This window comes from Octopus sinensis, linkage group LG1, assembly GCF_006345805.1.
Source record: "Octopus sinensis linkage group LG1, ASM634580v1, whole genome shotgun sequence".
In the NCBI taxonomy this organism is placed as follows: Eukaryota; Metazoa; Mollusca; class Cephalopoda; order Octopoda; family Octopodidae; genus Octopus; species Octopus sinensis.
In genome coordinates, this window is record NC_042997.1 from 213,389,380 (window position 1) to 213,400,769 (window position 11,390).

An 11,390-nucleotide genomic window follows, 5' to 3' on the forward strand; every position below is an offset into this window, starting at 1 on the left:
TATTATTATTATCATTATCATTATTATTATTATTACTATTATTATTATTATTCTATGTTTGACTTTTGCTTTATATTTGTACAAGTTGGCTCCAAGTCTCACCCAGAGACCTCAAGAGACAACAGAGTTGGAAGTTCATGTTGTTGTTATGCCTAGTGTGCCATATATTTGGGGGGTGGGGATGTTGTACTAATGAATGTCTAAAAAGAAAAAAAAAGGTTTTTTTTTTTTTTTTTTTTAAACCGAAAATTGTTTGTTTTAAACCTTGAGATTACATAGAGAGTATTTTGCGTAGGATATGAGCAGTTCCCATGAGCACTATATGATGTCTGGCACTATATGATGTCTGGCCTATTTGCATCTATCTTCCTGTCAGTTTGAATGGTGAAGTTCCAAAGGAGTGAGATGTGGTCATTTTCAAGCACTGGGGGTGGTTTGTGTTCCCACCAGTTTTTTTCATGGGGCAAATCCAGGTTTTTACAGATTACCCAGTGAATATATTGTGCAGCTCTATCGTGCCTGTTGAGATACTCTGTAGGCGCTAGAAGACTGCACTTGGAGACCACATGGTCAATGGTTTCATTTTGTTGCTTGCATACACGACACGTTGGACTGCTTCTGATCTTTAATATGTTGGCCTGGTAGTTTCTTGTTGGTAGGCATTGATCTTGAGCTGCTATGATAAACCCCTCTGTTTCAGATTTTAAGCCAGAGGCCATTAGCCATTGATGGGTCAGGGCTTTGTCGATATCTGCATTATTCGCTCTCTTTGGGTATTTGCCATAGAGAGGTTTTTCTTGCCATTTATTATTCAGAATATCTAAGGCCGCAGTTTTGGCACGGGTTTTCATGCGCCTAGCTTTTTCTGTGCTTGTTTCTTGTATATCTATCTCTAATTCCGAAATTGGTTGTATTCGGAATTCACTTATATATTCCTTTGCCTGTTTTGTGACTGAGTTTTGTGACTTATCATTATTATTATTATTATTATCATTATTATTATTATTATTATTATTATTATTATTATTATTATTATTATTATTATTATTATTATTATTATTATCATTTTTATTATTATTATTATTATCATTATCATATCATTATTATTATTATTATTATTATTATTATTATGTATACAGTGTAGTGAATAATCCATAAAGCACACTTATGTACTTTTCATCGTATCGAAGAATATCAAATAACTTGATAAACTTCTGCGTGATGTATTTCATTCTTCAAATAAGTTTATTGTTTGGATCATTTTATCTAACATGGTTATTGTTAACCTACGATCTGCATTTACTATAGACAAAAATTTAGGTATCATAGACGTCATCAATATCAAAGTAATCTTTGTGAATGCTGATAAGTTCAAGTCTTCTCGACTTATTATATTGTTGCAAGCAAAGAAAAAGATTACGATTAGAAACAATTTTACAATGGATTTACCAATTTCGTATCTCAATGGAAAATGATGGTAAATAATTGTCTTGAACAAACTGGCATCTATGAATTCTTCCCCATATTTTGACTGAACTAAATTTGGACGAAGACTTTTGGTGAGCTTTATGGATTCAAGCAGAATGAAGTCATACTGTTTCTGAATAGCTTTTATAATTGCAGTACCATAGAGAAGAAACATGGAAACAAACCATATATCACCAACAGTATCAGGCTTAGCAAGTACTGCAACAGTTATTGAAAATACATACTCGCAAAGGATACCAAAACTTACTGCAAATATATAGATTGAATAAATTCCCCATACTATAAAACATAGAAACGATATGAATGTTAAAATGAAAGCAATAATCTTGAAAATATAGTTAGGATTCAAATACAGGGGTAAATATAAACTCTGAAATAACTTAATGGTAAAGTTAAAATCAGATAAACAAATGGGATTCCATAATAAACGAGGCATAGAAATAATTCACAGACAGAAAATACAGCAAATAAAATTGTAATGGAAATAAAGAGCCAAAGCGCAATGAATTGCCAGAAAATATTTCTCCTGTAGTAATATAACCAAATTTTCTTTATACGTTTGAACCAAGTATACATTATTAAAATCCAGAAATTTGAGTTTAAAGCAGTAGAAACATTAGCTTTCATTATTGCATAGAGTAGATCATAATCCTGTTGTGTAGAAACATTTAAATTGCCATACTTCTCTAATAATCTCTTATTTTGAATGAGAAACGTGCAAGTGGATCTTTGATGTAATGTATTATAAGCGATAGTCTCACTTGTTCGACTGGGAAGAACAAAGAGAATAAAGCTAAAAAATATGTAGACCGTGAACCACAAAAACGGACCCCCCATGAAGCCATCTGTATTGTCGTAACTTTCTGTTATTCCTAATAGTAGGGCGCGATAGCCCAATGGGATACCATCTTGGTAAAGAATTTCTATTGTTTCATATAAAAAGAAGTAATGCATCAAAAGATCCAGAAAGAGTACTGAAAGTGAAAATAGAATACAAAGGAATCTTCTTAGTCTTGAGGCAAAGAAAGAGGAATTGTGGAAACAAAATACCCAAGACAGAAAATGTGAGAATGTGTAAATATTATGTTTTACATTGATCCACTCGGATTTGTATGGTAATGTGTTTTTAATTGTAAATATGAATTCATCGTGAGCAAACAGTGGCAGATTGAGTTGACGGGAATGTGAAGGTACTTTCGCTTTTGATACGAAACTAATGAGTAATGGTGATATAGCCCACAAAACGGCTCCGGCGATACGTGCTAAATTCTGAAACATAGCATTCTCAATAATTTTTCCTGAACAAATAGATTTGGAGTGATAAAAATAGCTTCCATTTTTATAGAGTTTACAGCAATAGTTCTTCAACAGTTCTCGATTATTACCAATTCTTTTGTTGGCTTCAAATGTGCCAGGGCTGTTCTTCTTCATGTCTTGAGACAAATTTATATAAAAACACATGTATCCAGATTTTCCCATTTGCAATTTGTCCATAAATATGATTCTTTTCAATGCGTCGAATATCAAATATATTAAATCGTGTCTCTGAATATTTTGTTTTCCACAAGTGATATTGATATCAATCCTTTGTTTAGCAACGTAGACGTCCAACATATTAAAAGTGCGCATTGAAAAATCATAGGGGAAAGTTTTATATAGAGTTAAAGCGCCTGATTTAACTGGAATCCACGTAAAACTCCTCGCATTTGCAAAATAATCCAATGGCACAGGATTAAGAAGTTCATCAAGTGTCTTGTTTGATAAATGGACTTCAAAATTGAAAACCTCTTTTTCTAATTTCACTAAACGAGATAAAATCTCACCGATATTGGGAGGGATTTTAACTTCACAATCATTGCCGAGTTCCTTCGCAGAGATGTTTAGTGATGTCAGTGTGACAATAAGAATGATTGCTGTTGTTGTCGTCTGCACGGCAGCCATATTTGGTTATCTGTAAAAATATGAAAAAACAGAGCATATTAAGTAATGAAGATTCAACTCCGTTTCTTTATTTCATAGACATTTGCAATGTTACGAAATAATCATAAGTGTTGTGGTCAATGTATCTGAGAAATCAATGCATTTTGCTGTTGCCGAGTACCTCTTTTATGGTTAAACATATCCCCGTTTCAAGGTCGATATTTTCTATTCAACGGTTGCAGGATATTTTCTATTGCATTCGATACTACCTAGTTTATTAAAATTAGCATCATAACTGAATCAAGTTATATTTGAACTGAAAATACGGAGGTTTGAATGTAGATGGTAAAGATATATGAAATGAGTATGAATTTCATTTCAAATAGATTCAAAATGGAACGCTAAGAAATGACCATGTATGAGTACGTTTCTAGTAGACCTGAAGATGATAGTAACACAGAGATGAAACGAAGCCCCTTTTGGACTCATGACCGATACATCACACTAGGCTTCGAAAGGTACGCATTTACAGTCCAAGAACGGGAGATTGCTACTAAATACCTAATCAATAAAAGAGACATTGAAGCCATTGGCGTTCTAAGGGGCAGCTGAAAATATAGATGAATCATCGTCATCATCATCATCGTCGTCGCCGTCATCATCATCCTTGTTATCTGCATCATAATCGTCATCATTTCACGTCTGCTTTTCATGCTGGCATGGTTTGGACGGTTTGACAGGAGCTGGCTAGGCAAAAGCCTGCACAAGGCTTCAGTGTATATTTTAGCATGGATTTTAGGGCTGGATGCTTTTCCTAACCAACAGGCCGGAAGAGTGTCTTTTACGTGGCCCCAGCACAGAGTAGGTCAGTTTTGACATGATTTTTACAGCTGGATGCCCTTCGAAAATACCAACCACTTTACAGTGTGGATTGGTCGCTCTTTACCTGGCACCAACATTTGCAGGGTCACCAAGTAATTTGCAAGACAAATATTCTTTCAGACGGGGAGGGAGCATTGGAAGAAGTGATGTTGTGCCAGATGAAGAGAGGTTGGTGTGACAGAAACAGGTGTGCATTCATGCTAAGGTAAGCGTAACAAGTCAGATATTGTTGTCTGGGACAGAAAAGAAAAAGAATGTACCGTCGTACAGGTCGGTTGCCCTGCTGATGGGAATATCTCTTTGAAAATCAAAAACAAAGAAGCTAATTATGGACAAATGCATTGTAACTTCCAGCTTCTATATCCAGATTACGAATTTGCATTCATACGAATAATAATCCTTTCTACATTAGGCCTGAAGTATTTGCGGGAGGAGCACCTCGATTACATCGAAAGAGATACTTGAATACACAAAAAGCTCAGCCAAGAATTAAGAATTAGTTAGAATGTTTTAGAAAAATGCAAGATGCTGTGCAATAACGCAGCCCTGTTGAAATGTTTGAGGAAATGCAAACACCAGAAATATATGACTACACAGCGAAAGAAAACGTTCGATATTCTGCGGCCCGGAAGGATTAAAATCGAAACCTTTTCTGTAGATGAATGAAACAGTTCTTGGAGTTCTAATATATTCCAGTTATCTTAGGTTACCCCTCACAAGAAACCACTGGTCAAGTGACGAAGATCTGGGTGTACCATTAATCAAAACTGCTATTACAAGAAATCCACTCCAGCATCTTTAAAGCACCATTCACTTCAGAATAACGAAAATTGGGAGGAGAATAGAGATGATAATGGTTACGTACGTCGTTCTATCTCTACCATGATTCAGAATTCCTTCAAGAGATTCGAAATTTGTGAAAAGAGTCTGTCAGTCGATGTAATGATGGTCAACTACTCTGGGGGCATAATTCACTCAAACAATTTATAAAAGGGAAACCCATAAGATTTCGTTACAAATTTGTGGGCATTGTGCGGTGTTTCACAATTTTGTTACAACTTTGATCTGTATTGTGGCAAGAGAATTCAAAAAGGACCCGAAGACGATCTTTCACTTGGAAGGAAAGTTTCTTGGAGTGGTAGATGATCCTCGGTCACATTCCGTATATTTTGATAATATATTCACAAAGTATGATCTGTTAGTGCACCTCGGGCAAATGGGATTTGATGCAATCGCTATGAGAGATAATTGTCTCAAGAGATGTCCTCTAAAGGAAAGAGCATTGATGAGAAAGGAGCCAAGATGTTGATATGATTATAGATTTGAAATCAATAATGAAATCCTTGTAGTTAGTTGGCTTGACACTAAATGTTTGAGAATTGGGACTAATCCTGATTCAGTCGAACCCATTTGCAATGTACAACGCTAGAGTAAAGGAAGTAAAAGCAAGGGCAATGTGACCCGACCCCATGTTTGCGGCTAATATAACAATTGCATGGGTGGAGTTGACAAGCCCGACTGGTTGGTGTCAAAATGTGCAACCTCAATTAGACGCATAAAGTGGTGCAGACCATTGTTGGCTAGAGTTATTGATAGGACTGTTGTCAATGCGTGGACTATTTACAAACTGATCAACGAGGGAAAGGAGGAAACATAAATATTTACTCGATTTCAGGAGATATCTATGCGTTTCATATCTAAAGCTCTCCACTGCTAAGCAATCTGAACAATAAACAAAGACGATCACACCATCCACACCAATTGCTGACGTTCAATTTGATTTGAAAGGCCATATAATAGCTAAACGAGATCAGCAACGATGTTGTCAAAATAAGTCGTACAACAGGAAACCACTAAATTATTGTGAAAAGAGCAACGTCACCCTGAGTCTACACTGTTTTGGCCCATTTCCTCAAGGCATAGTCTTATAAATAGATTTCTTTCAATCTTTTTTTGTATGATTTGTATTTCAATCTTTAATTGTATCGTATTTTTTGTATTTCAGTCTATTATTTCGCTGTATTCTTTCAAAAACTTTAGCCATTTTACATATAAACTTTAATACCAATAGAATATATTAACATATAACATATGAGGGATTTTGAATTTATGAAAGTATCACATTGAGCCAGGGTCCTCTTTATGGAAAACCCGTGTATTTCCATTTCTACTTGAAGTAAAGCAGTTTTTATAATTGATTTTTATTATCTTACCCTTTTTTTCAATAATCTTTGAAAATTTAAAAGTAATATTCAAACATTTCAGTACTCTGGGACTTAATGGGTTAAATTTACAAAAACAGAAGAGAGAGAAACATATATAAAGACGGAAACGTGGTTGAGGGATTTTTAGTTAAGGCGGTATTTATTTTCTTCGTTTCAGAAGGAAAGATATCGTTAGGACGAACGACCAAGTTGTGGAGAGTTGGGATGTTGCTTTTCTTTGTGTGATTGTGAAGACAGACAAGGAAATCCAGTTGTGAAGTGAACAGGTCATCTCTAAGCTAGGCCATTCTTTCAATGTTCTCTGCATGTGATTTCCTCAGGACTATATGTGGCAGTTTATAGCGTTGTCTGTTCTCTGGCGCTCTGTCTTGGGTGCTTGAGATGTGGTGCTTTTATAGCCACGTACATACAAAGAAAAACACCCTGTTGATGTTCTTGAAATTCCATTGAATAGCCTTGAATCTAGGTTACAAACCGGTTCTTTCTCCATTGGCAAGGAATCTTGAAATAAAACTGAACAATGACATACCTAAACACAAACATATATGCATACATACATACATACATACAAACATACATACAGACAGGCTGGCTCGAAGTGACACGTCGTGTATTTAGTATGGAAGACTATTTATGGAAGATACGATGAATACTATCTCCATCTTTGAAGCCCTGTTAAATAACTGGTTAATCTTTAGAAGAATTAACTGAAGGAGCCTTTTATTAAAGATCGTATTGATTTTCGACTGAAACTTGAATTTAGCATGCAGAGATTTACTACAAACAACATGGCTGGACACAACATCAACAACAACACAACCAAGGAACAGAACAAAAACAACAGCTCAACAGATAAACAGATTCTTTCTAGCTCTAGTTAGAGAAGAAACCGTAACCATAAAACTCATTTTGTTTTCTTGGATTTATGAATTGAGGACAGATTTATTAATTGTTATAGAAGAGCTAAACAAAACCCCGTCATTGGATGTTTGATCAGATTGGAACCATACATGGACGATCCGCATCCACAACTAAATCATTTTACTGCGAAACAATAACGCTAACAAGCAACGTTTGTGGGACATATTAATTGTTATAGAAAAGTGAAAATAGGACACTCAATTACGAACTGATCTCTCTCAAAGAGGCGTTAAAAGCTGTGAGTGGGAAACCCCGAAATCAGAAGAGAATAAACAAAACAAATTCAGTAAACAAAATATTTTATGAGAACCAGGCAGCAGTATACAGAGATATTGAGAGGAGGAGTAGTGAACATCACAGAAACTTCTTCACGAGAAGACATAGACTTCTTCTGGATGAAAAGGTGTTAAGCAACAAAAATAACAATAACAAACAGAAAAGGAAAGGGAACAGCATTTATAGGGATTCCAACCCCAGAGAAAAAAAGAAAACCCGATTGATTCATGGTTTATCCTCAGACAGACACCTTGTCTCACTGTGAACTCCTCCAAAGAAAACAAAATACTAAAAATAACAGCCAAATATCTCTCAAATCATTCCTTCAATTCTTAGAAAGGAAATACCTTGGTGGACAATGCATATGAATAGAGAGGGTGGTGGTCAAGGTTAGAATGTCTTGTATCATAGATCTACTCCCGCAACACTGACATGTTGCTAAACCAAGGAAATAATCATTCTCTTACCTTTTGCGAGTCTCTCGATTTCAATACGTACAACAAATACTGGGAAACAAAAAGTAAGCCAATTTCTTAAAAGCATCGATAATATTTCTCAACCAACAAAACAACTTTCTCTGTGCTTTCCTGATCAAAACAGAACCCAAGTGGTGGTAGACAGACTGTATTGTCAGAACTATGCTTGAACCGGAGTAAACTATTTCCTGTGCCTGTGGAATATATAAATAAATGTAAATCTATATCTGTAAATAATACATTAACATCATTCATGCGGATAACCCAATTTTATACATGCATGCACAGTAACCTGAGAAGCTTTAGTTACCCCTGCACATTTAGATAGGCTTATTACTTTTAGTAAATTGGATTTTCCAAAATGTTATTTTTAACACTAGAAAACTCAAAAAATCTTGTCTGTGTAATCATTTCTCTTGACAGTCATGTCCAAATTCATCTTCAGATGCCAAATAAAAATGACAAAGAAGAAGCATGAGAAACGAGCTCAGATTGAAATTTGGTAAAAAAATGTAGAAATGTGTGAGTAAGACAGCAGCTGATTGGTCTGTAACTCCATCAACTGTTTCAAGAATTCAGAAAAGAATGGAAGAAGGTTCAAAAAGAAAGCTTCACCTACAACAAGTAGCCGAGAATGTTCCCTGATATCAAACTCAGCCAACCTAAAGTTAATACATCAGAAATTATGATACTGTTAATATAGACAATCTAACTGAAATAGAAGGTTAAGAATAGATTAGTTAGGTTTTTTTCGTAGAATGGGCTTTCACATTGTTTTTGACGATGAGTTAACTAAGGCTAACTTCTTAGATATTACTCTTAATTTACAAAATAACTCGTACTTCCCATACCACACACCTTCCACAAATCTCAATTATATTAGTCCTTCCAGTAATCTCGCTAGGGCAATTAATAAGAATTTAGTTAAAAACATTTCAGTTAGATTGTCTAAACTATTCGCCAATGTTGACATTTTTAACGACAAGACAGAATTTTATAACTCTGCTTTAGTTAAAGCAGGATATAAAGAAAAAGTTACATACATTGATTCTGCTCAATTTCGTCCTTCATCTACTGTTCAAGACAAGAAATCTAGTTGTAATAATAAGTGTGATTTTAATTCTAATATTGTAAACAACACAAAACATAATAAAATTCCTGTACGGAGTAAGGGAGTCAAGTGTTATTTAAGCCCATTTTCCAATCTAGAGGTATTTCACTGTTCTTTAAAGATAATACCGCTTACAATTTGAATGTTACTAGGAAAACTCTCTGGTTTGTTATTCCGTATAGAAAACAAATTAAATCTAATCTTCCTTTACAATTCCGTGATGTGGATGCTAGGAACTTTCCAAAAAATTATTAATTCTCTTATAGTTAGAGTTGACTTCTCCAACACAAAAAATCTTTCACAAATTATATCTTCTCATAATACCAGTCTGCTAAATAAAAGTTCGTTTTCTGGGAGTTACAACATTAATTTTGTTAATTCCAGCCCCTCAATAATAATAATAATAATAATAATAATAATAATAATAATAATAATAATAATAACAACAACAAGAATAATAATAATAATAATAATAATAATAATAATAATAATAATAATAATAATAATAATAATAATAATAATAATAAAAGAAATAGACAAAGAAAAATCCCAGCAATGGTTGAGAAGCTCAGGACTCAAAGCAGAAACAGAGGGATTTTTAATTGCAGCACAAGACCAAAGCCTCCCCACCAGAAATTACCAAAAACATGTAATGAAAAGAAATATTACAAGTAACTGCAGAATATGTGGAGATGGACAAGAAACAATAAATCATATTATCTCTAGCTGCCCAGTCCTGGGTAAGAAGGAATATATTCACAGACATGACAAAGTTGGAACCTACATACATTGGAAGCTATGCCAACATTATGGAATAACAACAGAAAAAAGATGGTATAGGCACACACCAGAAAAGGTCACATAAAACGAGAAAGTAACCATACTCTGGGATATGCCGATACACACAGATAGAGAAATTAAGGCCAACAGACCAGATATAGTTGTCAGAGATCATGAAGAGAAAAAAGGCTTTCTAATTGATGTATCAATACCGGCAGATGACAACGTGTCTCTAAAAGAAATGGAGAAACTCTCAAAATACAAAGACCTGGAAATAGAGGTAACTAGAATGTGGAACCTGAAAACAGAAACAATTCCTATCATAGTAGGTGCATTAGGCATGATAAAAAAATATTCAGACAAATACATAACAAAAACACCAGGACTTACAACACATATAACATACAGAAAATTGCACTACTAGGCACTGCACACATCCTACGCAGAACACTTTCCATACAATAACCATCAGAGCATCACAAAAAATCACAACACATACCCAAGGCACACAGAGCTGCGCTCGGTAGTGAAGTGAAAGCACGCTATAAAAATAAAACTACTGAATAATAATAATAATAATAATAATAATAATATAATAATATAATAAATAAATAATAATAATAATAATAATAACAACAACAACAACAACACAACAACAACAACAACAACAACAATAATAATAATAATAATAATAATAATAATAATAATAATAATAATAAAAGAACTGAAAACCACAGAGCCCAAAATGGACCACCGACCATAAAAGAACTGAAAACCACAGAGCCCAAAATGGACCACCGACCATACCTCCCAAGAATAAAAATAAACGCAATAACAACACCAATTATAAACAACATAAACCTAGCCGTCACTGAACTAGCCACTGAAACAAAAAAAAGTGATATCACTGAACTAAATGACTTGATATACGCAGCAGCCACTGCAGCCACAACAGAAGCTGGATACTCACCCAAACCCGCCCAAACAGGTGTACCACCACCCAAACAAACCCTGTGGATAAATAACATCCAAAACAAAATAAAAAAAATTAGAAAAGACCTGTCGATTCTTAATGAAATCAGCAAACAAGCAACGCTACTGAGCAACAAAAAGAGAACAAAAATGCTCCGCAAATATAACATCACAGAAAAAGATCTGCCGGAGATAAAAGAAAAGCTGAAGCAAGATATCCTTGCCAAAGCTCAAAGGATCCGCCGGTACGAGAAACGCCAACGCTTCTTTGAACAGAACAAAAAGTTCAACTCCGACCCCAAAAAGTTCTACCAAGAACTGGGCAAAAATAAAATAGAA

At 34.6% G+C, this 11,390-nt stretch overlaps 1 protein-coding gene across 1 annotated transcript; it reads right to left on the bottom strand.

The window, feature by feature from the left end:
- Positions 1 to 1,833: 1,833 nt before the first annotated feature.
- Positions 1,834 to 8,312, bottom strand: LOC118765501. Its single transcript, XM_036507763.1, has 2 exons — positions 8,180 to 8,312; positions 1,834 to 3,439 (listed from the first exon to the last, which is right to left on the bottom strand). Exon 2 carries the CDS (start codon positions 3,427 to 3,429, stop codon positions 1,834 to 1,836), a length of 1,596 nt encoding a protein of 531 aa, XP_036363656.1. The 5' UTR covers positions 3,430 to 3,439; positions 8,180 to 8,312.
- Positions 8,313 to 11,390: the final 3,078 nt, after the last annotated feature.

What these genes read in the sequence shown, in the direction of transcription:
- LOC118765501 (XM_036507763.1), bottom strand. Translation starts at nt 3,429, where the DNA reads ATGGCTGCCGTGCAGACGACAACAACAGCAATCATTCTTATTGTCACA.